At 39.3% G+C, this 27,448-nt stretch overlaps 1 protein-coding gene across 2 annotated transcripts in view; it reads left to right on the top strand.

The window, feature by feature from the left end:
• Positions 1 to 24,058, top strand: part of AVL9 (AVL9 cell migration associated) — a 55,560-nt gene extending 31,502 nt beyond the window's left edge. Inside the window, exons 9-16 of one of the 2 annotated variants that reach the window (XM_004007917.5) lie at positions 1,743 to 1,812; positions 2,099 to 2,631; positions 10,063 to 10,197; positions 11,370 to 11,589; positions 13,827 to 13,944; positions 16,447 to 16,500; positions 17,012 to 17,100; positions 19,522 to 24,058. In XM_004007917.5, the coding sequence (XP_004007966.2) occupies positions 1,743 to 1,812; positions 2,099 to 2,631; positions 10,063 to 10,197; positions 11,370 to 11,589; positions 13,827 to 13,944; positions 16,447 to 16,500; positions 17,012 to 17,100; positions 19,522 to 19,637 (1,335 nt within the window). In that variant the 3' untranslated portion in view covers positions 19,638 to 24,058. The remainder of the gene's footprint in view (positions 1 to 1,742; positions 1,813 to 2,098; positions 2,632 to 10,062; positions 10,198 to 11,369; positions 11,590 to 13,826; positions 13,945 to 16,446; positions 16,501 to 17,011; positions 17,101 to 19,521) is intronic. The other variant, XM_042249213.1, reaches the window with a different exon arrangement.
• The last annotated feature ends 3,390 nt before the right edge of the window (positions 24,059 to 27,448 follow it).

Raw genomic sequence — 27,448 nt, 5'->3', positions numbered from 1 at the left:
GTTGGACATGACTGAGCTACTTCACTTTCTTGTAAGTTTCAAATTTTTATTGCAACTTATAATTTTTTAAAAATGTTTTTCAAAACAGCACACATGGTTACATATATCTGAAAAAAAAATTTGCAAAATAATACTTAGTCTAGCCACATGCAGTGGCATTTATGATCAAGTAGACTTTATTTAACATGGCAAGTCATAGGTATACCCTTTTTATATTCACTTGGTAAAGACATCCTTTAATGCAAGTCTTGGTTTCTCTGTATTTGCACACTACTCGTTAAATCATCAATGTTTAAGGAGAGCACAGGTGATTGTGGGCACCATGCTTTATTAGATATGACTTAGTGCTACTACATGATTTAATTGTTAAAACAAAGAAAAGAAAACTCGCCTCAGCAACTATGCTTGTTTTTTCGTCTAATTTAATTATCACTAGTGTTAGTTTTAGTTCTATGTCTAGCTGAACCCTGTCCCTCAATTTTTATTCTGAAAACCCTACAAGAAAGTTGATAGAATAATTTTATAATGGACACTTTACATCCTTCATCTGTTGTTAGCATTTTGACACTTTTGCATTACATTGTTTTATATATGTTCTTTCTTCCCCCTGAATCATCATAAGTTTCAACTAATTTGTAGAACCACGATACTTCATCCCTAAATGTTTTCAGATATATTTCTTAAGAATAAAGGTATATTCCTGGGGCTTCCCTGGTAGCTCAGTGGTAAAGAATCGACCTGCCAGTGTAGAAGACACAGGTTCAATCCCTGATCCAGGAATATCCCACATGCTGTGGGACAGCTAAGCCTGTGTGCCCTAGAGCCCATGCTCCACAAGAGACGCCACCACAATGAGGAGCTGTCACACCACACCTGGAGAGTAGATCCAGCTCTCTGCAACTGAAGAAAAAGCCCACGCAGCAATGAAGACCCAGCACAGCCAAAAACAAATAAATAAAACCTTTAAAAAAAGAATACGGTGTATTCCTACATAACAAAAGTATTTTCATATTCAAGAAATTTAACATTGAGATAATAAATGATATCTAATGCACAGTGCCTTTTCAGATTTCCCCAGGTATCATAATAATGTGCTATAAACTGCTTTTCTTAACCTGGGGACCATGGATCATGTAGTGATTGCATTGTTAGCTCTCTTTAATCTCAAACAGTTCTACCACCTCACTTCTTGTTTTGTTTCTCTGTTTTTGTGACATGGATCTTTTTTTTTTTTTTTTAATAATCCAGATTAGTTGCATTTTAATATTAGATTTGTATGATTATTTTCCTTTGGCTCATTTCAGATTAAACTTTTTTGGCAAGAATATTGTATAGGTAGTGATGTGTCCTTCTGGGGCATCATAACTGGAGGCCCATAACTGCTTGTTCTCTTATTGGTGATAGGAAGTTTGACCATTTGACTAAGGTGGTGATTGCCAGGTTTCTTCCTATTAGTACTTGTTATTTTCCTTTGCAATTAATAGGTGAACTTTGGGATGATAAATTTGAAGCTAATGTGAATATCCTGTTGCCCAAGAGCCTTGCACAATAGTTTCAGCATCCACTGGTAATTTTTACTTGAACCATGATTTTCTGATTCTGTCATAAATTCTGCATTTATTAGCTGTTATACTTCCATAAAGAAGAGTTTTCTTCTCTCCCTTCTTTGCTTTTTTCTTTTTTAAAAGTGTCATTGTGGACTCATGGATTTTCTAATTTAATTGTGATTGACTCTATTTCAGGTTCTCTTTTATATTTCTCCAGTGAATAAATTGGTGGGTGCCCTGATGACTGTGTTATCTCTTTTTCCAGGTAAGAGGGTAGCAGTTTCCACTCTCTTACTTATTCTGGACCTTTGAATGATAAAAATTTTCAAGGACAAAGTGGTTAGGATTACTGTCTATTTTAATAGGATATTTTCACTTTGGCAATAGATTTCTCTTTTGTCTGAGATTTTCTTCTATTCAATTAAAATTTGAGCAAGCATAGCTCATTAAAATTTTTTATAAGAGTTCCACTACTTAAAGCAGAATACACAGCTCTTATCTTCTAATATCTCTTTCTAAGCCAAACTGTTCTCCAATATTGTATGTTTTAGGCATGATTGAACATGGACTCAGTGACAGTTCTCAGTACAGACCCCGAAAGAGTATGTCTGAAGATGCTGGGCTTCAGGAAAGCAATCCCCCTGCAGATGAATTTGTTTCTCTGCCTGTTTCTGACATTTCAAATACCAACTTGGGAACTGTCAAGAAAATCCTGGGAAACCATGGAGGAGATGCAGCCATCAAGACTGAAGAACCTTTGTTCCAGGTAGAAGATGATAGCAGTGAACAGGAAGCCAGTGATAGCAATCAGTATCTGAAACCTCCTTCTCGCCCATCTCCAGAGTCTTCAGAAAGTGACTGGGAGACCTTGGATCCTAGTGTCTTAGAGGATTCCTCCTTGAAAGAACGAGAACAGGTGGGGTCAGAACAGACAAACTCATTTCCAAAGGACTCTTTGCCCTCAGATAGTCCTCCGATTACTTTTCAACCTCAAGCTAATACCGGCCAGGTGGTCCTAATACCAGGGCTGATTTCTGGCTTGGAGGAGGACCAGTATGGCATGCCCTTGGCCATCTTCACAAAGGTAAGAGTTAATGTCCTTTATTAATGCCCATAAGGATAGCACAAAATCCTTTCAGAATTTAACTTTCAGTGTTGAACACATTTAAGTCTGAAAATTCTCATTGAAAACTGTAAAATAACATAGCAGATGTGTAGTACTCTGACATCTGTAACCATGATGTAAGACTGCAGGGGATTTTGATTAGAGTTTGGAAACTGAGGTCAGCAATCACTGTGTTTGGTGTGTTTTTCATTAGTCAGGTTTACCTTCAGGGGAAAAAACAAGACAGCCTTGATTACATTTAATGAATGTATATTAAAATACCATAATTCCAAAAGCTTCAATTTTATAAGAAAGAATAAAAAGCTTAGATGGCTAACTTAAATATCTGCACCCTTCATAGATAACAATATACTGTTTCGGTTCACTTGCCTTAAAAATTAATCTTTAATCTTTTTACGGAAAAACATACAAAACGTATTTCTAATTTTTTAAAATAATTTAAACACACCATAGTAAAACAAATTGCATCTTTGATTCAGTATCTTCTTTCTAGGATATCATTTCTTTGTGTCAGTAATATTATATTAGGATTCTGGAAGCTACATTTGAAGGGTTTTTTTTATCCTAACAGGAGAAGCTACTTTATTGTCATTCATGAATTTTTTTTTTTTAATAAAGATGAAAAGTCCCATTTCATTTTTCAGTCAAAGAAGTATTTATTACCTTCCTATGTGCCAGGCCCTCCCTGTACTAGGTTCTAAACTCTTATATCCATGGCTTTTCAGTTTAACCATGAAAGACAGATACATCTGTCCAGTAACTAGAACAAAATTTATGTTTTTCTCTAAATACCTTCCTGTATGCTGGAAGTAAAACTTTATATGGAAAAGAAAATGGATAGCATTGACTTGACATCTGTCCTTCTCCACTATGTGATAAATTCTTTCTGGGTTTATCTAGTTTTACAAATGAGTACTTGCCCCAAGTCAGTACTGCTGAATAGTTAGCAGAAAATGCTGTCTTTGTTCATTTTGTGGTCTGTTAGGGGATGCTGAAATTATCTAAATCGCTTTCTTGATTGAACTAATGCATATTTGCTTAAAACTAGAGTTTAGGAGCCTGGGTAGAAAACTCTGGGCCCTCAGACTACTAAGTATATTCAACAGCCACAAACCGTGGGTTTTCTGAACTCACATGGGGGTGTCATGACTGCCTATACTTTTTGGAGCCCTTACTTTTGCAGCTTCACCCACCCACTCTAATTTTTATCATTGTGGAGATACCAGGAGGGAGATTAACTGGGGTGGGGGATTTTGGTTTGTCTGCGAGGTCGCTGAATTAAACAAAGCAATGTTAATGTGTTGTATGTGCTGTTAATAAACTGTTTGGCAGAATATTCTCTTTGTGTATGTTATACCAGTACTGAATATATGATGGGCTTACCACAATCATTATGGTAAATTAAACATTTTCCTTTTAGGTTTTCTGTTTTATTATGTAATGATTCAAATTTAACTTGTTTAATCACAGTTTCAAATACAATTGCTGATTCTTTGATGTCAGCAGCTTTGGAATATGAAGTATACTTAAAAATGAGTTGCCTTTAGGCTTTTCTTTTTTCCTTCTCTTGAAGATCTTAAAAACACTTGTAGAGAAGACCTGGATTAGCAAAGCATCCTGAAAAGTCATTTCAAATGTAGCCAAAGAGAAGCTTGGATACCCACACAGTATTGCTGAAGTAAGATAGCAAGCTTTGAAGAGAATAGTGAGTTGACTGGTCCCCTGACTGTGTTAGCATATGAAAGTTATGCTTGGAGAGATTCCAAAGCTCCAAGTTTCCAGTCTTCTCTCTGGGACTTGAAATTGATGGTGCATTTCTTCTCAGTCTTAGAGATGAGGCTTATTACATAAACACTGTAGATACCAGACTCTAAAATATGCTTGAACTTTTCCTGAGAGCTGAATTAGGGATGTAAGGAAGAAACTAGGTTGCTGAGGGAGAGGAGATGAGACTGGTGGCACCTTTAGGACAGGACCGTGGGATGAGAGGAGGGCAATGAGGGAACCAAAGGAGAAAGATGAAAATTTAGAAAATGTACCCATGTATTCATAGATATCTATGGGTGATTTTTTAACTTTTAAAAAAAGATAAACACCTACTTCTTAGTTTTTTAAATTGCATGTATCTGGTACTTTTTAAAATTTAGTAATAATCGCCTCCACCAGAAGATCACTTAATTCAGAATTCTCTTGTTTCAGTCTGTAACTGTTTTAGTCAAACAATAAACTTATGAAAGAATTAATATTAAATGTAGTCGGAAACCAAAATTTTTTCTGCTTCATGTATTAAACTTCTTTATATATTGCTTCTGAGTTTATATTTGGTTTGCTTGCTTACAGTGTGTCATATTCAAATTTAGGGAACCTACAAATAACTTCTACAAAGTAACAGATACATGTTTTTGAGTTTTATTCAAGCGGCACCACAATTTTTCCCCCTCCTCTCTCAGCGTGATTTTTAGTTTCATCATAATTTTGCATGAAGTTGTGTTTTATTATTCCTCTGTAGTTTTCTGGTTTGGGCTATTCTGCAATATGTAAATTCTGTGGATGGATATCTACATCGTTTCTGGTTTCTGGTTACTACAAATAACGCTTCTGCTGCTGCTGCTGCTAAGTCACTTCAGTCGTGTCCAACTCTGTGCGACCCCATGGACGGCAGCCCACCAGGCTCCCCCATCCCTGGGATTCTCCGGGCAAGAATCCTAGAGTGGGTTGCCATTTCCTTCTCCAATGCATGAAAGTGAAAAGTGAAAGTGAAGTCACTCAAGTCGTGCCCAACTCTTAGCGACCCCATGGACTGCAGCCTACCAGGCTCCTCCATCCATGGGGTGTTCCAGGCAAGAGTACTGGAGTGGGTTGCCATTGCCTTCTCCAAATAACGCTTCTGTTAAATTCTTATTCAGTAATCTTGGCTGTATATGTGCAAGCATTTCTTTAGGAGTCAGTGCTTAGAAGTGGGAATGCTGGATTATAAGGAATGGGTAGATTAGCTTTACTAGAATAATTCCAATCTGTTTTCTAAAGTGGTTGTGACAATTTCTATTCCCACAGCAATGGATAAGAGTTCCTTTTGCTCCACATTCTCACCAATGGTTGTTATTGTCAAACCTCCTAATATTTAGCCAGTCTCGTGGCTCTTGTCTTTTCTTCTGTAGTCACTGTTGAGGCTGACCGTCTTTTCATATTCTTGGTAACCTTTTGAATTTCCTTTTGTGTAGTAATTGTTTAAACCTTCTGAATTGTCTCCCTCATTCTCATGATTTGTGAGACTTCAGGCTTTGTAGTTTTGACTTCCACATTTTGGGTTTTGTCTACCTGGAATTCATTTTTGTGTATCTTGAGGAAGGGCGTCTGTCTCTGTGCTTAGTTGCTGCTTCATCCATGTATCTGTCTGTCCTTGGGTCAGTCCCGCACTGTGTTAATTACCATTATGTCGTGTCAGGCAGAGAAAAGGCTTCCCCTCTTGCTATTGTTCTTCAAGAGTTTCTTAGCCCTTTGCATTTCCACATAAATTTCAGGATCAACTTAAGTTCTTTCTTATACTTAAGATTTAGATAGGGGTTACCTTTGCTACTGCTACTGGTGCTAAGTCGCTTCAGTCTTGTCCAACTCTGTGCGACCCCATAGACGGCAGCCCACCAGGCTCCCCCGTCCCTGGGATTCCCAGGCAAGAACACAGGAGTGGGTTGCCATTTCCTTCTCCAATGCAAGAAAGTGAAAAGTGAAAGGGAAGTCACTCAGTCATGTCAGACTCTAGCGACCCCATGGACTGCAGCCTAACAGGCTCCTCTGTCCATGGGATTTTCCCGGCAAAAGTACTGCAGTGGGGTGCCATTGCCTTCTCCAGGGGTTACCTTTAAGTGCTAGATAAAGTTTGGAGAGAACTGACATCCCTACAGTATGGAGGCTTGCGGTTCACAAACATGCTTATCATCTCAGACCTGAGAGATAAGTAAGTGGCAGTTGGTCCTCATGACATTGTAGCCCTTCCCAGGTCACAATGGAGAAGGCAGTATGCTTTTGAAGTGCTGTAACAGATCAGCTCACAGCAGGTCTGCCAGATTTACCAAGCTGAGGTGTGTTTTTTGATGCTTTTTCTTAATTTTAACCGTGGTCAAAAAACAAATAGAAGATTTGTCCACTTTATCATTTTTAAGTGCACAATTATGTGGTATTAAGTGTATTCTCATGGTTGTACTACAGATCTCTAGAACTTTCTCATCATGCAAAACTGAAAAGTCTGTGTTCTTTATACCACAACTCCCCATTCTCCCCTTGCCCCAACCCTTGGCACCCATCATTGTTTCTAGGAACTTAACTACTTGTAAATACTTACATAAGTGGAATCATACAGCATTTATCTCTTTGTGACTGGCCTATTTCACCTAACACAATATCCTCAAGGTTCATCCATGTTGTAGCGTACGACAGAATTCCCTTCCTTCTTACGGCTGAATCATATTCCATTGTATGTATATACCACACTTTCCTTATCCATTTATCCATCGATGGGCATTTGGGTTGCTTCTACATTTTGGCTATTATGAGTAGTGCTTCTATGAACATAGGTGTGCAAATATCTCTGCAGTTTCTTTTTATTTTTTGGCCATTATATACCTCAGCCCAAATGTAGAAGTTAAAGCACCCTAGAAAAGAGGAAAGTAGTAGTGTGTTTGGGTGTAGAGGCTGCTGTATTTTAATGTACTCAGACTCTTGCTGCCACTGTACATTGGAGATCTTTAAATTTAGGCTAGATTGACCATCAGTAAACGTGACGATGCTAAAATTTTAAGGTTATTTTGAACTACTATTTAAAATAATTTTACAAATCTGTAATCCTTTCACATGGTTCAATATTCAGAAGGTTCCAAAGCATCTATAATAATAAAAAATCTCTCTCATTCCATTCCCTACTACTCAGAGAATAGCAGGAAATTTGTTCCCCTCTCCATTGGCAACCAACCTTACCTAACCTATGTCCTTTTTTTTTTTTTAAACAAAGTATTTCCTGGAGACGAACTTCATCACTGACTGCAGGGTACTCCATCATATAGGAAAACATTTATTCATTGCCCTGCTGCTGCTGCTAAGTCGCTTCAGTCGTGTCCGATTCTGTGCGACCCCATAGACAGCAGCCCAGCAGGCTCCCCCGTCCCTGGGATTCAACACAGGAGTGGGTTGCCATTTCCTTCTCCAGTGCATGAAAGTGAAAAGTCAAAGTGAAATCGCTCAGTCATGTCCAACTCTTAGCAACCCCATGGACTGCAGCCTACCAGGCTCCTCGGTCCATGGGATTTTCCAGGCAAGAGTACTGGAGTGGGGTGCCATTGCCTTCTCCGATTCATTGCCCTAGTCATGAATGGTTAGGATTCCTGTCTTTTGCAATGATAAGTAATGCTGCAATAAGTAACTTTTTACAAATCTCACACATGAACAGGTGTATCTGTAGGATAAATTGTAAGAAGTAAAATAACTGGGTCAAAGAATATGGATATGTGTAATATTTTAAGGACTGTATTTCTTCATTTAAAAAAAAAAACTTCGAAACTATTGACTTTTTTAGAAAACTACATTCTTAGTTTTCGTGCGACTTAGCCAAGAATTCCACTGTTGACAACAGACTTTTCTTCTTTAACAGAATCAGCTGTGAAATGCAATACTATGAGCAATTGAATCAATCTTTGTAAATATTGGTAGTTCTGAAAGTGCCCTTATCAAGGATTCTCAGTCCTGGCTGGGGGAGTAGGAGTACTCGGGGGAGTCCATATAAAGTTTGAAAGAGCATTCAGCATTGTAGTATTTATGTTCAGAAACAGGTAACAAGTTTTTAATTCGTAGCACACAAGGTAAAGTATGACCCCTGAGTCTACCAGCCGTTTGAGTGATTTGGCATGAGGAGCATGGGTCCTTTCCACCATCAGTCACAAGAGGGCGTGGGTTGAGAAGCACTATATACTGAATCTGTGTAAGGCATAGACATGGGTTTCTATTTGCTGCTTCTACTGTTTCACATGTTATAGAGGAGAGGAAAACACTGTCAAGAGGAGAATGGAGCCAGTTTACCAGACATGTGTTCCAACTTCTGGAAGTCTTCTCTCCCGTCTTCCCCTAATAGCTGGCTGTGTGCTACATCCTAGACGTAGGGAAGGGCACGAAGCGGCGGGAGTGGCGTTGCCTTCCCTCAGAGAAGTTCTCATGGTGGAAACAAGACATTATCTGGATAACTGTGGTTCAGTGTTTTGCTTTATTTTTTTAAAGATGATTAGAATAACAAATAAAACTGTCATCGAACTTGATTGAAAACAAACTCAGGAGTTCAGCAAGTCCTCCCTCCTGGCTTTATACACAAATTATGCCACTTGTTGAGATCTACCTTGATTTAGAATTTTCAGCAGAAATTCCATTTCCTCCTTCAGTGCATCATTCCAGTGTTAGCATTACTTTTTTCTCAGGATATAGGCTTTTTTTTGTACACTTAACTCCCTGCTGTGGCTTGGCAGTTAAAATATTTAATTTTCAGGGCAGTGGTATTTTCGAATGCAGTTCAACTGGAAATTTTAAATACACAACTACTGCCATGGTCATTTTTGCTTTGAACATTTAGTAGCAAATATCTTGAAATACTGTATCATTTTAAATTATAGGACAGTAAAATAATTGCTATGCAGTGCTTTGCTATTCTCACAAGAGTATTTTGGTGGTTATGTGCAAATGCCTATGTTTTAAAGTTTTACTGGAAGAAGGAACAGCTTTCTACTAAACAGCATACTTTTAATGGGCTTAATATTAGTACTTCATTCCTAAATGAAAAAAAAAAAACAAAACACCTAGCTTGTTAGTTATAGTGGAAGCTTTTAAGTTGAACTGAAAGCCAAGTGGTCATACAAGACAAACCTTCATGTTAGATCACCTTGCCAAGATTTGACCATTCATGGAGCAGGTTAGCAATTAACTGGCCTTAATACAGTCAGGACCTGTGGTTGTTATTATTGGTATATTATTGTGTTGATTCAAAGATCAGCTGTGTTAGGAATAGCATGAGGTTGGGGGAAGATTGGAACTTTCCTTTCCTACTGTTAGCTGTCTAGGCTTGACGAGGGGCTTCCCTGGTGGTTCAGTTGGTAAAGAACCCACCTGTGATGCAGGAGACCCAGATTCCATCCCTGAGTGGGGGAAATGCCCTGGAAAAGCAAATGGCAACCCATTCTAGTATTCTAGCCTGGAAAATCCCATGGACAGAGGAGCCTGGTGGGCTACCATGGCCCAGTCCATGGGGTCGCAAAGAGTTGAACACAACTTAGTGACTGAACCACCGAAACACCAGCTGTTAGGAGAGACATGGCTGTTCGTTACTTTTCTAACATCTTCTGCTCTTGTAACTCATAGGGATATCTGTGTTTGCCTTATATGGCACTGCAGCAGCATCATCTTCTCTCTGATGTCACCATTCGAGGATTTGTTGCTGGAGCTACTAACATCCTTTTTCGACAACAGAAACACCTCAGTGATGCCATTGTGGAAGTAAGTTGACATCTGAGTGCAGGTCCTTGACTGCTGGTCCCTGTTTTACTTTTTTAAATGGAATTTGGGGCATAGTAATAACACTAATAGTGGTCATAATTGCTTCCTTTGCCAGGCATCCTAAGCACCTTAGGTATATGAACTTATCTAATTTTCATAACAACCTGTGAGATAGGCATTGTTACTGTCCGTATCACACCTGCGGAAGCTAAGGAACAGAGGGGATCAGACAGCTGCTAAGTGGATGAGCCAGGATTCCTACCAAGGCAATCTAGTCTTACTATAGTCTCACAATAAAAGTGTGTTTATCTTTTAAATAGTTTAAATACCTCTACCTTGTTTAATATGCCCCAGTATCAAGTGGAAGGAGCTAGAGATAAACATCTGATATCTTATTAGTATAGAAGAAGTATAAGTAATATAACTTTTACAGTTAAAATAATTCTTACAAATGGGTGGAGGGGATTTCAGCCACCCTAAGGTTTCTGTAGTTCCTGCCAGAAAGTACCAGAATGTGCTTCCTGGGGAAATGTTTATAATACAATAAAGTAAAAATCTGGGCTTCAAAGCTATATGGATCCCAATATTGAGGGAGAAAAATACATATATTATACCTTCCAAGACAGAAGGATATAGATGGAAAGACCACAGAGTTTTCTTAAACATTATTGTTACATTCTAGTTCTGAAGTGGGTTGACAAGCTGATAGGTATTTATTATTATACTTTAAAACCAACTTGTAAGTTACATATAGTTCTTTCTGTGTCAAGTATTACATAATAAATATACCCCAAAGTGTCTGTTCAGTCAAAGCAAAAATTTTTAGTAATTGTATTTAATTAATTGTATTCATTTCTGTTGGTATGATAAAGGTGATTTGTACTGTACATTTCTATATTTTCCAAAATATTTGTGAACATGAATCACTTTTATAATTCAAAATTAAGTATTTATGCATGTAAGAACAAAAAATGAACATTTTTTTAAATAGTGAAAAATAAGAAACAGCTTCAGAATAGAAAACCTGTCTCTTTCTTAGGCTCATCTTTTGAGAATGCTATAATTTATATTTTTTATTTCCAGCTCCAACTTCCCAGTAGTTACTCTTTAAAGTGTGGCATGGATGTCTGCATGAATGCCCAGACTCTGACTTGTACCTGGGTACCCTCTAGGTAGAAGAAGCTCTGATCCAGATCCATGATCCAGAACTTAGGAAGCTGCTCAATCCAACCACTGCAGACCTAAGGTTCGCAGATTACCTAGTGAGGCATGTGACTGAGAACCGGGACGACGTCTTCCTGGATGGCACAGGCTGGGAGGGAGGTGATGAGTGGATCCGAGCCCAGTTTGCAGTCTATATCCACGCACTGCTAGCCGCCACACTGCAGCTAGGTAAGGAGCTCCCAGTCACTTTCTCATTTTGTAACTCTGGATGCTTTGAATTGCGTAAGAAATAAAGCGATCAGAAAAGTTACCTGTCACTGCACACACATAGAATTAACTGCTCTTCACAGTTTGAGTAATTCACATCCTTCTGGACCTTTCTCTGTGCATGTTTTGGATTTTAGTTTTGCAGTGTTCGTGGTAGTCCTTCTGCAAACATGGATCCCATTTTTCATGTTTTTTAATAGCTTAGTTTTTCTTTATACTATAAACATGTATCAAGAGATGAAATGCAGATCTTCATCACTTTTTACATGACCTAGTATTCCACCATACGGAAGGATATATAGGTAGTTGAGTGCTCCTTATAAACACTGCTTACATGTTTTTAAGATATATGAGGGTTGGAAAAAAATATTTTTAAAAATAGAAATCATTGGAGATCACATTCTGAGTGATTAAAGCTTCAAATTTATCTGTTCTAATAGTATCCCTATTAAATGTTTAAAATGGATCAGGCAAACATAGAATCACTCCTGTGTTAAAATTCTCATTCCCTGTAGAAACGAATATATTCAAGGAGAAATGAAGCTTTGCAATGAGCTTTCACACCTGGGATACCTGCCACCCTGCACATTAGCAAATCAGTAGATTTGGTAGTGATGGTCGTAAGGTTGTTAAAAGGATATGGACCTTCTGTTTTCCCTGCTTCTCAATGATCTCTCCAACTGTTTCCAGGTTGCTTTTTTAAAAAATTGTGGTGAAATCCATATAAAATTTACCGTCTTAACCATTTATAAGTGTGTAGTTCCTCAGTGTTGAAGTACCTTCACGTTGTGGTGTCAGTAGTTGTTTAAATCAACCCCACTGCTGCCGCCTCCCAGATTAGTTCTTCCAATAGTACATGCAGAGGTTTAAATCCAGGCTTCAGGCACGTTCTTCATTCATTGAGAAATCTATGGAGTGACTCCTTATTTGTTAATGGTTTGTTGTTGTTTTTTTTAAATGTCTGCCTCTTCTACAATTGTAGCAACTGAGATCGCCAAATTAAATCCTCTAACCCAGAATCACTCAGTTTATCTAGTAAGAAAACCCAGGTCTCCACCAGTCATGTATGTTCCTGAGTAATTAATTTACTTCTTAAAAATATTTTCCTGAGTACACAGTAGCTATGTATTTTCAGAGGGAACATTTAACATGTGTGGAGACCCACCCTTATTTTTTTTTGAGCACTTTAACATCTTCTAACTCATTTCATCGTCCCAGCAATCTTAGGGGTAGATACCGTGTCATCCTCATTTTGCAGATTTGAGAAAGTGAGGCACAGAGAGGTTAAATAACTTGCTCTTCCCCCTGGTAAGAGACTGAGCTGGACTTCAACCCAAGTAGTCTGGTTCACACCCAAGCTTTTAAAGGAAATTTAGCCCAATAAGCTGATTGATGAATATGTTCTTAAAAGCACTTCCTTATGGTGTCTATAGAACCATGAATGCGCTTTTCTTCCTCTCCCAGCAACGAAAGTCACGTGTTTCACCTTCAAAGCAAGCAACTTGGAATTAATATATGAAGCAATAGCCATTTGAATCAGTTCTCCAAACCTTTTCTGTTCTTCTAAGTAGAAGAAGCACTGTGGATTGAAGCTTCCTCTTGATAGTGATGAAGCCAAAAAGTTTTATGCATTAAATATATGAAAATCCCCTTATTAAGTATTTTGAGCGTGAAATGCATGGACACTCAAGAATGAGTTTCACCGAATAGTAAGATAAAGAAAAAAGAATGGCTAAAAAGAACCAATTATTCTAATTTCCTTTCTTAGAAAATGGTATTTGTGAAAAGATTTTTTAAAAATACCTAATTGCCTACTCCATAATATATATGTATGTCAGTATATTTAACTCACTCTAGTCTGTAGTTTTTAATAAATAGTACTATGCCTCCTTACCTTGGTGAGGAGAACATGGAAATATTTTGGAGTTTTTAGGAACCTTAGAAAATATTTGGCTCAACCCCCTTATTTTCTAGTAAGAAGAATGAAATTCCAGGTGATCGAGTGACTTAGCAAAGGCCACATAGCTTCTTACTAGGGTTCTGGAACTTGACCCAAGTTTCCTGACATTTGGTAGGCTTTCTCCCCAAGAAGGCAGCAGGGGACAGGGAGGCTAAAGCCATTTCTTTACTGTTATTATTAATCTTTATAACCCTGACTGGCTACAGTCCAGCCCAACTTTCAAATATTTACTTGACAGATAATGAAAAGATCTTATCGGACTATGGGACGACCTTTGTTACAGCTTGGAAGAACACTCACAACTACAGGGTCTGGAACAGCAACAAGCATCCAGCACTTGCAAAAATAAATCCAAAGTAAGCACATCCTCTACAGGGTGATAGAGGTGGTTGGCTTATTAAGGGTTTCTGAATAAAGAAAATCATGTCTGAATTCTGATGATACTGTGAATATCTTCAAGAATCCCTTAAATAGATTTTTTTATTAAAAAAAAGGCTCCCAAGTACAGGGAAGCAGCTGAAAACTGCTTCCCTATTCACACTTCTTACTCACAAAGCACAAGGCATTTTGGAAGCACTAACATTTCTCCCAGCTTCCAGTATAATTAGGAGATGAAAGTCCCAGCCTGTGGGGATGCTCGTATGTCATATCGATCTTTCCTCCCTTTCTCTGGATTTTTGCCTCAGCAGAATGGTCAAGCGAGACAGAAGCCTTGAGGGAAATAGCACTGGTTAAAACTGAGAGGTTATTGTAAAATATGAAGTGTGAACAACTGAAGTCAATATTTGAATTCCTAGACAATCGGTAAAATCTGGTGCCATTTCCATATCAGATTCTAAGATCCAACAAAACTTAATACCTGTCATAATATTGACTGTTGACTGGGCAAAGACTTTATTCCATGAAAAAGGCATTTAAATGTGCTAGAGAATTGGGCCATTAAGAAAAAAATACCATGTGAATGGGAGAGTGGAGTCTAAGGAGATCAACTGATATAATGTGTACATAGTGGGAACTTCTAAATTAAAGGATTTTAATTTCTTTAGTATACGTTGAACTTTTGTTTTCATTTGTGGTTTTTTTGTGTATGTGTTTTTTAATTAATTTTTATTGGAGTATCATTGCTTTGCAGCGTTATGTTTCACTTGTATTTTAAACTTTACTTCTTCATGAAAATATGACAGAAATCAACTTAGTAATGATTACCATATTATTTAGGAACTTGGGTAAACTTGACTTGGGAATGTGCTTTAGTGGGGCTACACACACAAAATCCAAGGATTTATGTCATTGTAACTTGCAGAAGCATCTGCAAGGAAGCAGAGCTTGGGAGAACATGTCTGCTAAACTTATCCGTCTAGGTTCAGGACCAGTTTTGGTGAATTTAGTCCTCATACTGGGCTATGACAGAAACCTAGATTGCCATTTGGATGTGGTAAAAACATAGAGAATGAAAAGGCAGAAACACTGTAATGGAATTAAATGAAAGGACTAAGTTCAAAGTTTTCCCCTCACTAACCACAAGGTCTGTGTTCTGAAGAGTAATGAAGAGAAACAGATGTGAGCTTGCTTGCCTAGTGGCGCTGGTTGTAGTGGTGGCTGGGGAGTGGCCGTTCACAGTTCTGTCTCCTCCCTTGGGCTCTGTTAGCCTGGACAGATCTTTACTCAGCTGCTGTGTCTGCTGTAGTGCCTTTAACTTGAAGCAGTGCTACAGATTTTAATGCAGGTCCTTATGAGGATTAGCTGGCATGTGTTTTATAGGATTGTGAAAACAGTACTTTTAAAACTATGTAAATAATTGAGATTATTTAGGTTGAGGAGAAAGAAAGCTGAAGCCAAAGACCAGAAAATTAGATAGGGAACTTATGCAGATATGATAGTCAGCAGATTTTCAGTATTTTCACCAGATTAAAAACAAGAAATGATGATCGTCTTCAGCTGTCATCAGGGAATATAATTTAGAAATATTCAAAACTTAATGTAAGGTTTGAAATCTTTGAAACCCTTTCTTCTGCTCCTGATTAAGTCCTCTCAGTCCTTTCAACTGGTGATTCGGAAATCCAGATAAAAGAGAGGTTGTTATGTATGCTTAACGTGACCAGTAAATAAATTTGTTATCATTTGAAAAGCCATAATAGCATTTTTTAAATTTTAATTGGAGGCTAATTGCTTTACAATATTGTGGTGGTTTTTGCCATACATTCACATGAATCAGCCATATAATAGCATTTTAATGTTTTAATAAGTGGCTGCAAATTTCACCAGGGTGACTTTTTTTCTGGTCACTTTCTTTGTTAGACATTGACAGAAGGACCCCTGGCCTGTGTATGAGATAAGAATCTGAATGTTTACTGAGTCTTTGTTTTATAGTGTAATGTTGATCAGGTTGCCTGATTTTTATATATACTGTTTCCCTAAGATCTGCACTTGGAGTTGCTTTTCTGATAACACAGATTAAATCTTCCTTTGACCAATAGCACCCATTTATAAGATGGCCAGAATCAAGCCACGGCCAAAGTCAGGGACTCTAACCCTGACTGTCCCAGGAGCTTTTTTAAAATGTTGGTGCTCGGGCCCCACCTCAGACCAAAGAAGAACATTAGGGCGGCACTAACACAAACCAACCCCACCCAAGGGGAAAAAACACCTATTTTACAAGCAAAGTACATAAGCTGAGAGAGACTCCCGTGACTGAGTGGAGAGCTGTGATCAGAGCCCTATTTCCAGTATCACATTTGGAGCACCACCGCCCGCCTGCGTCACCCCCGTGCAGTTTCCTGGTACTTCCTTGTGATAACTCTGTGTTGCAGCTTCACTGGTGAGATACTCATAGTCTAAACTCAAACTTTGTTTTACAGCCATCCTTTCCAAGGACAGTACTCAGTGTCAGACATGAAGTTAAGATTCTCACAGTGAGTATTTAGGGAAAATCCTAGGAACATTCTTCTGTCTGAATTCATGCCATGTGTTTCATCGCTAATTGGGAATTGTTTTTCTCCACTTCATAGACTTGTGCTTCAAATAGTAACCAAATATGTGCATAACGTTCTCTAGCTCAGCAGTGTGTATGTTTCAAAATGAAAACACTGCTGTTTCATGGAGAATGGTGTGAACTAATAGCAGGATTTGCCATTTTTATTCTGGTGAAGTAACTTTAGCAAATTATGACCATACGAATTATGTATAACCATACATCCTTATGTCCTTACACCACTTTCTGGCTCATCTATATATTCTTTTAAAATTTTCTGAAAATTCCTGTACTTAAAATATTAGTAAATTAATTGATGTATAACAAATAATGAATTATTAATCTTCTTTTCTCAATAATTCTGATTTGGGGGATGATTATAGGGTGGTTAATATATATGTGAGTGATTTTTTTTTAACTGTACTTACTTAACATTTCTCTCCTTTACTCAGTTCTGTTCAAAACAGTGAGCGTGGCAAAAAACTTGGAAACGTCATGGTTACAACAAGTCGGAATGTTGTACAAACAGGAAAAGCTGTTGGTAAGGATGTCTTAGGCAGGAACAGATTGGAATCATAAAACATCTCTTCTCTATCCTCAGTATGTCACAGATAAAAACATAAAGTTGCAGAGATGTGTAGATCACATAATAATGTAAGATGGTTGAATATACAGCAGTTTTTCTTTTTAATTTTGGTTGGTCTTATTCATTAAAACAATTCTTGTGACACTAGATAATGCCAAACCAAGTTTAGCAAATGTTGTCATATCTGTTCTGTTATCAGGAGTCAAACTTCTCTGGATTTCTCTTGCTGTTCCCTGAGCTGCCCACAGTTCTTTATAAATAGTAGAGTACTATTTATATAATAATAAAGTAGGCATTAGGAGCAGCTGTCTTTAAAGGTAGTATCACATAGTAAAGAAGATCAGTGAAAACCAACAATTTTTTAATGAAAAGATCCAGAAAGTTGTTATGGGGAGGGAGGTGAGAGGGGGGTTCATGTTTGGGAATGCATGTAAGAATTAAAGATTTTAAAATTTAAAAAATAAAAAACTAAAATTAAAAAAAATTAAAAAATAAAAAAAAATAAAAAAATAAAAAATAAAAAAAAGATCACATTAATGATACTTCTACAGACTAGTAAAGAGAAAAAGAAGATACAGATGACCAGTATTGGGCATGAAAGAGGGGATACCACTATAGATCTTACAGAAATTAAAAGGATAATTAGGTAATACTATGAATAATCTTGTGCCTGTTTTTCAACTGCTTAGATGAAATCTACAAAATCCTTGAAAGACTCAAATTGCCAAAACCAATGCAGTAAAGACATAGAAAATCTGAATAGCCCTAAATATATTAAATAAATTGAGTTAAAGTTTAAAGGCTTGCTACAAGTTTTTAAATGTAATCTAAGCCCAGGTGGCTTCACTTACGAATTTTATCAAACACTTAAGGAATAATGTTAATTTTATACAAACTCTTTCAGAAAGTAATGGCTGAGGTAATGCCTCCCAACTTGTTTTATAAGGGTGTATTACCCTGATACCAAAACCAGAGGAATGGTTGTTAGGTATACCCTTCTGTACCTAGCTTTATTCACTTTGGCTGTTTTGAAGATTATTCCATCTCTTTTTCTAAAGAAATTTCTTGTTCCTTCTTTCCTATATTTTTAACTGTTTACTTTTATGCTGTTTCAAACTTAAAGAAGTCATGTAACAGTGTACAGGGAACTCCCAGTTGTCTCAGGTGCCCAGTTATTTACACTTGGCTACATTTGTTTTGTAATATCAGTATTAAAAATAGGGCCCATCTCATCCCTCAGCTCCTGAGAGCTAAGGGTTAGCTGAGGGTTAGCTGACTAACCCTTACTGAACACAACTGTAAAGCCCCAGAACTAGGTGATATCTGTGCCAGGGCCCTCCTAGCTCTAATGTCCTGTACATCTAGAGATGGGTAAGAGAACTGTTCTACAGACTTAAAGGCAAACACGGGGCACACAGTCCTATCACCCCTGTACAAGGGAACAGAATTAAATATATAAGCATTTATTTCCATACAGTTTAATACCTTTGACTTATTTTGAATTCTTTGTTTTTGGTAGAAAAATTCTACTTCATCAAAGGTATATGATGTCAGTTAATTTTTAGTGATGCTGCTGATACTTAAATTCTGTGGCCTGTTCCCTTCTTCCACACTCCCCTCTCCAAGAACAGTGAGTGTGTATGATTCAACTTACATAATTTCATTATAACATCAGCTTTTGAGATAATGCTGTTAAAAACAAAACAGACCTCAGGCAGATGGAGCTCTGTATGTTTTAATTTGGTGCACCATGGTTATTTATTTTATCTGTTTGAGTGCTTCGGGCCTGTCTTGCAGCGTTGCAGGCTTTTCTCTGGTTGTGGCGCATAGGCTTAGTTGCCCCGAGGCATGTGGGATGCCAGTTCCCAGACCAGGGATCAAACCCGTTTTCCCTTGCATTGTAAGGCAGATTTCCAGTCACTCGACCACCAGGGAAGTCCTGTGATGCAACATGATTTTAGACGACAATAACAAATTTCCCTAAGCAGCCTAACAACTCTTTCTTGTAGGTGGTTTTCAGTTATAAACTTGGATTTGGGTTACAGAGAGCACATAGAAGTTTTGTTTTGGTGTGTGTGTGTGTGTGGTTTTTTTTTTTTTTAAGCTCTCCAAGTCATTTAAGAACCACTGGCCTGGGAAAAGTTTCCCAAAGACTTTCAAAGTACTTAGGAGAGCAGTGTCTTACACCCAGACGCTAGTCAGGTTCCTCTTAGACATTCCCATGGTAAGGGATTATTTTGAAACTAGAAGTGTCAATTTTATTGTAGTACCTATTAACATATCAATGTGTTGCAGTTAAGTAACATTGGTTTTTCAGTGCCTCTTAACAGAAGTGAAGATCGTTTTCCTTCTATTTTTCCCCTCCTTTCCACTCAGGCCAGTCGGTTGGAGGAGCTTTTTCCAGTGCGAAGACAGCTATGTCTTCATGGCTTTCTACTTTCACGAGTTCCACTCCACAGAGTCTCACTGAGCTGCCTGACGGGAAACCCTGAGCCGAGCAAGCCACCCAGAAGCTGCTGTCGCTTTCTTAGGTTTTAAGCGTCCCCTGTCTGTCTACTGCTCCCAGACTGTTCCTCTTCATCGGCTGCAGGTCCACAGCAGGGGACCAATAGGTCGAACTGTTTACATGGACGGTTGCCCTCTGTCTAAATGAATGTCATGGGACACTGAAAAGATGAAAACCACAACCGCAGCCGGGATGGCTTCCCAGGTTGGGGTTTAAATTGACTACATTTATTTCAGTCTGAGCCTGATTAAAACACACAGTGAACCTTCTAATGAATTTTGAGTTCTGACATTATACATTTGTTTACTTTAGAAAAGTTTTTCCTTGATGTAAGTTTTGTTCTGTTGTTGCTGTCTGAATATCCAGATGGATATTTATACCTGCTAAGATTAAGTTATATTACTATTTTAATTTCTCTAAAGTGAGCCCTAAAATGTTCTGATAGCGTGGAGGGGCCATACAATCCAACCCTTTGCTGTTATTTTGCTGAGTTATATGAGGATTTTTTTGTTTGTTGGTTCTCTACCTACAAAACAAATTTGTCATTCACTTCCTCCTGGAAACCATAGAAGTCAGAGGTGGTAGTTCTGAGGATGGAGTGTTTGTGATTTTAATTTATCCTTTTCCCATCCTACACACTTGCTTTGAGGTGTCAAGGAGTGTCACTGTGCTTTCTTCCTCTTCCTAATTGTTCAAGTAGATGTGCAAAGAATGAGCATGGTGATGGTTACAGCAGAGTTGAAACAGTTTAACTGTGTATTTAGGGCAAGACTTTTAAAGACCTAGGCGGGTTCTGTTGACTGTAGTAACGTTGCAATCTTTACATGCATTTTTTAACCCAAAGTTTGTGCCTTCTATTTCTTCTTTTGAACGGTTTTCCATTGGGTGTTTACAGATATAACAGGTTTTTTCTCAGTCTTACTCTTCATGAAGCTTTTCGAGGCACTTGGCCTTCCTCCTTCCCTGATAGAAAATCTTCATGTAATCAATATCTACCCCCTTCCAAAAGCATTTTTAAAAGAAAAGATGATCTGTAAATATTAAATAGAATTCTCATCTTGGCTCACATTTAGAAAAGCAAGAGAAAACTGCAGCCATGACATTAGTCATGTTTTGTGAAGGACATCTGGGTTCACATTAGACACAGGTGTGCTCACAACTGAAGATTTTTACACAGCTAGACCTCATGTAGCTGCCAGGCTCAGCTCTCATTTGCTTTTCAAGGGGACTTTGATTGGGTGTTCTCAGGGAGTACTTACAGGCAACAGACTGCTTTTTCAGTAACAAAAGATACTTGGGAAATACATTGTGAATATTACCTACATTTGATGTGATGAGTATTGAGAAAATCAGGGGCCTAATTAGGGAGGATTCTTGATTATACTTGATTTATCCTTTAAGAAATGTTTCTGTAAGAAGCACTACTGGGGTGTGTGAAATGAAGCATAGGGACATAATCCAAATATCCCTGAATTTTCCAATTTGTGTTTTAACACAAGTCCTACAAACCTAAAAGCATACTTCCCTTTGAGTATAATGATTTAAGAATTCATTGCTGATAAAGGGCTTATTGTGGGAAACATTAATTTTACTTCTAGGAAAGCTTTCTCAGGAAAATACTGTTTGAAGAGAAGAAGGTAGTACCAAACAAAAGTTTTAAAAGGTACTTTAAAGTTGCACTGAGATGAACATCTCGTTGTTTCATGAGGGCGCTTCGTTGGATGGAGTATGATAGTGTATCAGATAGCATTCACAGTGCTGTGAGGGGTCAGCCAGCACGCTGCTGGTTCATCCTTCAGTTTGTATGATTTGTATGATTGGGGTGAATTCTCATCTCTCATCATTCAAAGCAGCCCAGTCCACTTTGGAATTCCACTGAAATAAAAATAGTTACATAAAATTTAACTTTGCTTTGCTATCACTCCCCATTTTAATGCACACCTTAGTGGAACTTTCTCTTCACGTTTCCAGTTAAGAGTTCTACCCTTACAGTGGTCATTTAACTGGCTTTCAACATAAAATGAGTATTTCAGAAGATGGAACTTCTGTCATAGAGATGGTCAGAAGACCATAAGTATATCTGTTCTTTCAGGCTCTAGGAGGTGTGGGGTCTTCAGGGAGTGTGGCTGTCACATGGTCGGCGGGGCCCTGGGCAGCCAGCGCGGGGAGAGGCAGGAGGCCTGGCCCCTGGTCCTGGGGGCCCGAGCGCTTCAGGTTTGGGTTCTGGGCTCCGCCCAGTGGCAGCCTGGAAACAGCAGCTTTCTCCGGTCTCCGGCTCTGTGAGCCATAGCAGCCAGCACGGATGTGGCCGTCTGTGGACATCTCACTGGTAAAGATGTGTGCTTTGCTTGGCCACACCGTGCTTTCATCTGAGAACTGAGTGTGGTTAAGTAGGCCTGAGGGAGCTAGGTCCAGCCCGGCTTTTTCAGAGTGCGCCAGGCACACAGACTGCATCCACAGCTTGGTGGACGCTTCTCTGCTGTCCAGGTGACTTAAAGGTAGTGTTTGGAAAAAGCCCCTGGCTGGCTTTAATTCCTACCAGGCACTGTAATGACAGTGACATAGGTAAGGGAAAGAGGGCTAAAGCTGGCCCAAGTGTCCCAGGCTAATGACTAGGAGAAGCTGCGAAGTGTGGCTTGTGGTTATCTTGCATTTGCATTGGCTCTTGTAACCAGGATGAATAGTCTATCCCCAAAGCCGCTAGTGATTTGCCAGCCCTCCGACCCTAAGACAGTTCTCTTCCACTTTTTGCTTTAAGAAACACAGCAGTAATATCCTTGGGCAGCAGACCAGAGCATATAACCTGATCTCCTCAACCTTATCTTGCTTTCTGAGTCCTATATTAAGCATTGAATTTTTTTTAAGGATAATTTACTTAGAAAGGCAAGGAGGAAACAAACTTTGAAGGGAGAGATGAGACATTTATTGTTGCAAAGCCGAGAGACGGGTTCTTAAAGTCTGCATGAAAGTATTTTGGGAGCAGTATTTAATATGCTAAAGGATGTACGAGTTCTTTAATGAAGAAGTTAGATTTTTCATCTGCTAGTTATAAGCTGTAAAATAAAGCTTTGTCTCCCTGGCAGGCAAATTTTGGTTTGGTTTTGTGGAAGTTCAAGCCAGTGGTCCTTTTCCCTGAGGTGCGGTGATGAGTTTAGGAACACCCAGCTCTGGGAGGGGCCAGTGGACTAATCCTGAACCCTTGAACTGTTATCTGCTTCAGCAGTTTTGAAAAGTAGCCTGTTAGGATGGTAGCCGATGAATGCGGCCTGTTATTCTACTGGGGAGTTGTAGGGACCCTGGAGATGGTATTGACACTGGTGTGCTCTGACTGTGGCCAGAGTATTCAGAGTGGCACAGTATTCAGTCTGTCCACCCAGTTCTGTGGTATCCTCTAAATAAGATAGAGAATGCAGCCCTGGTTTCTAGAAGAAGATTGTCATTCCACATAGTGCAATGTGTCACTAGGAGTTTTTTCATTCCAAGTCTTTGGGCTTCGTAACATTGGAATTGTTTTTTCATAATTCCCGACATTCCATAAATATTTGTCAAGGACAAAGAAAAGGAATGTGTTTCTTTATTCTTCTCACATAAATAACTTTGTACACATGACTTCCTGCTTTCATATGAAGGAGAAGAAACTAGCTCCCTTATGTGGCAGCTCCAAAATTAAAAGATTGTTGCACGTATAAGGGGTTGAATATATTTTATAAAACTAATGCATTTGTATTTCTGTGCTGTTCTAAAGATTACCTTTTTACTTATATTAATTAAAGATATAGAAAGTATATATTTAAATCATGTAAATGTGACTCATTAGGGAGTTTCCTCAATCTTAATATTCATCAGCTTCTCACACTCACATAGTATGCTGCTCAAATTTTTTTGTGTGCAATATGAACATTTGAACATTTCAGTCAGGTACTGAGCCAGAAAAGGTAATTGAAGTTTTTAGAAAACTTAACGTTGCTTAGAAAATATTTTGTTTTCTTGAAATAGTAATAATTTATAGCTAGGAAGATAAGATCAAGACTTATTTCAGGCCACTTGGTCACTGGTTCCTAAATTTAGGAAGCACTTGATTAACAAGTTGTTGAAAGCATTTAGTGGGTACAGGAATAGTTTAAATACTTGAGGTTAGAGGCTTTCCTCCGATCCCTTTCTAAGTTTTAGCATAGAAATCTTAGAAAGTTTTCTAAGGAAGTATAGCTGTGGTCCATGTTCCGATCAGAAAGGTAGTTTCTCTTTGCTCTATTAGTTTTATAATTTGTACTAGTTATTTGTTTCTGTTGTCATTTGTTTTTTTAATGTTAAAATTATAAATCATGTCTAATCATACTGAATTATAAAACTTCTACTGTATCTTTCTTTTAAGGAAAAATGAGAATAAATTATCCTGTTTGTCCTGCATACAGTGTACTTGGTCTGTCTTCTTAGAAGTACCCTTCATGTTGTCAGTGTGGTTTCTGGCCTGTTTCCCCAGTGCACAGAAGGGCCAGCTTCATTTATTAGGAAACTAGCAGAACTAGAGGACTCGTTGCTCGTTTTTTCTCTCTCGTTTTGAAATTACTTATGGTGGTACTTCAGTCTGTGAGGTGGTTACCCTTGCAGCAAGAATGTTCAGAACCTGGGGCTACACAGCATACAGCCAAACAGAGCTTGGTCATGCAAGAACATCTTGTCACATGCTCACTGACAGAAATCCCCAGCGGACAGGGGCATCGTCACAAGCAACTCATTTTTCCATCTGCACTGGTGAGCTTCAAAATAGCCTTGACATTGCCACTGAGGATTCCTAACACATTTTCATATGTATTTCCATGTACCATGGTTTCTTTCCTTACAGCTGTGTTGCAAAACAGCTTCAAAGAAGGAGATAAGTTTCTTTGCCCTCCCAGGAATGGGCCCTTCCTTGAGTGCAGGATTAAGTTTAAGGTACCAGTGTTCTTACAACGTGGACCATTGCTGCCTGGATCTGACAAGGTGACTCAGGCAGTAGAGCTTGACACTACTGGCATCTCCCCTTTCCCAAGGACCTGCCTTCCCAAGGACCTACACTCAGGCTCTGCTATGGTGAGAGGATGGTCCCCCTTCATCTCCTGGATCAGCGTTGCCTGGCGTTCATTCTCATAGGATGGGAGATACAATCAACAAATCTGGCAGCATCTGGAAGGAGCATGATTATAGAGCCAGTTTCTTCCAAGGAATCACCCATTGTGAAGGGCTTCCCTCCTCCTACAGTAATCACAAGCTCAGGAAACTGCTCAGTAACAACTGATCTCTCCCAAGTTTACAATCGACAAACCCCCAACTGGCCTTCGACTTTCACATCACATGACTGATCCACTCCAGTCAAGACGGCTAAGGTCTAGTCATCAGAATAGGTAACATGCTTTGTATGACTATGGAGTCAGGCTGGGAGCCTCTGGGGTACGAGAACTGAATGGTCATACTCGTTGCTCTTGATCCGATGTATATACCTATTTTTGGAACCACTGACATCCCCACAGAACACAAAAACTAAGATTCATATATTTCTAAATGTAGGTTTTATCCTTCACTTGACCTAGCTTCCAGAGAAGGCAATGGCACCCCACTCCAGTGTTCTTGCCTGGAAAATCCCATGGACAGAGGAGCCTGGTGGGCTGCCATCTATGGGGTCGCACAGAGTTGGGACACGACTGAAGCGACTGAGCAGCAGCAGACCTAGCTTCACTCCTGGGGCTCAGAGCTGTGGACTGGGGAAAATGATGAAAGTCATTTGATAAGATACTGATCATTGTTGAAGCCAGGTGATGAGTACACAGGAGTTTGTTAGACTATTCTGGTTTTGTGTATGTTTGAGAATTTTCATAATGAAAAGTTTAAAACTTGCTAGTCAAACACCTCTACTGCTGCTGAAAAGGCTCCGCTGCTGCCACCCTTCCCTGGCAGCACTCAAGTAGTTGCAGAGAATGCTGAAGCCTTCAGTCAGGCTCTCAGCATCAGGTCAGTGTCTGCTAGTCCTCTTCTGACCTTATGTGGTTCTGGTCACTCATTCTTGTAAAGCAGAATCTCTCTCGTTAACTTTAGAATGGAAGGGCTGGGAGGGACAGAAAATTAGTTTTTGAAAAAGTTTGTCCAGTCCCTGAGTGCTCACTGTTCCTCAGTAACTCATCTCTGTTCCGTCTCGTTCTAACTTCACTTCCATTGTGCGTGTGTGCTGTCGCTTCAGTCGTGTCTGACTCTGCGACCCCATGGACTGTAGCCCAGCAGGCTCCTCTGTCCATGGGATTCTCCAGGCCAGAACACTGGAGTGGGTTGCCATGCCCTCCTCCGAGGGATCTTCCCAATCCAGGCATTGAATTTATGTCCTGTGTCTCCTGAATTGTGGCGGGTTTTTTACCACTGAGCCACTGGGGAAGCCCTCACTTCCATCATTCCTGGTCCATTATGCCTGCACCTTACTGGTTTCCCTACTTCCAGTCCACCCTACCCCTCACACCCAGATTCATCTCCCTAAGACTTTAGGGTATTTTTAATTGTCCCTTGCTACATGATAATCCTCCAAGTCTACTTAACTGTCTACAGAATTAAATCCAGATTCCTAAATCAAGCACTCAGTGTCTGCCACACGGTAATGTCCCAAGCTTCTCCAGTGACCCCCTGGCCTCCACAAGCCCCCAGCTAACTGACACCTTTGCTGTGGTGACACTTTCCTTCCCTCTAGCTGTTGGATGAGCATTGAGAGAAACCCTGTATACACTAACTGAACGTCAGCTTCAGCCCCTCTTGTTCCTCAAAGTCTCCCCTGGGGCTAACCTAAGTTCTTTCTAAAATACTTGACTCAGCTTTTATCGATGATGTTGTTCAGTTGCAAAGTTGTGTCTGGCTCTTTGCGACCTCTTAGACTGCAGCACTCCAGGCTCCTCTGTCCTCCACTGTATCCTAGAGTTTGCTCAAATTTGTGCCCATCAAGTCCATGATGCCTTTATTGAGCACCACACAAATAGGTGCTTTCCAGTTTTGAAGATTTTCAGCTAGCAAAACTTTAAGAAAGGGATGGCAAATTAAGTGTGAGATATACATCTGGAAAGAAATGTATACATTAAGATTAACCAGTCATACAGCTGATGCCCAGGGAGGAAATAGGGTATTGCCAGCACCTAAAACACTCCATTCTTTGTGTCTTTCCCAGAGCATAATTCTTCCTCCGGAGATATCTGGTTCTCTGATTTTGGAGATAATTATTTCTTTATAGTTCTACCTCCTTCTTCCTGTGTACATATACTCAAAGCATTGTTTTGGTCTTTGAACTTGTATAAATGGAATCACATTGGTATTGTCTTTTTCTGCCTAATTTTGGTTTTAGGAAATCATTCTCTTTCACTGCTTCCTAAGCTGTCTCACTGTACAGCTGCACAGTTTATCCCCTCTATGTGGGTTCAGTTCAGTCGCTCAGTCGTGTCCAACTCTGCAACCCCATGAATCGCAGCATGCCAGGGCTCCCTGTCCATCACCAACTCCTGGAGTTCACTCAGACTTGCGTCCATCGAGTCAGTGATGCCATCCAGCCGTCTGTGGGTAGGCATTGGCTATTTCCAGTTTGAGGTTTTCGTGAGGAGCAGTGCTGCTCTGACCCTTCTAGAAAACACTTCCAGTGCATCTAATGCACATTTTCTGTACGGGATAAATGTGGGAATGAAACTGGAGGCATGGAAATATGTAAACTAAACTTTTTTGTTAATGTTAACTTGTTTTCAAAGAGGTGGTGCTATTTACCCTCCCACCAGCAGGGCATGAAAACAGCATTGTTCCACA

This window comes from Ovis aries, chromosome 4 (assembly GCF_016772045.2).
Source record: "Ovis aries strain OAR_USU_Benz2616 breed Rambouillet chromosome 4, ARS-UI_Ramb_v3.0, whole genome shotgun sequence".
Taxonomy (NCBI): domain Eukaryota; kingdom Metazoa; phylum Chordata; class Mammalia; order Artiodactyla; family Bovidae; genus Ovis; species Ovis aries.
Note: the sequence above shows the minus strand (reverse complement) of the source record. Positions and strands in the feature narration are given on the sequence as shown.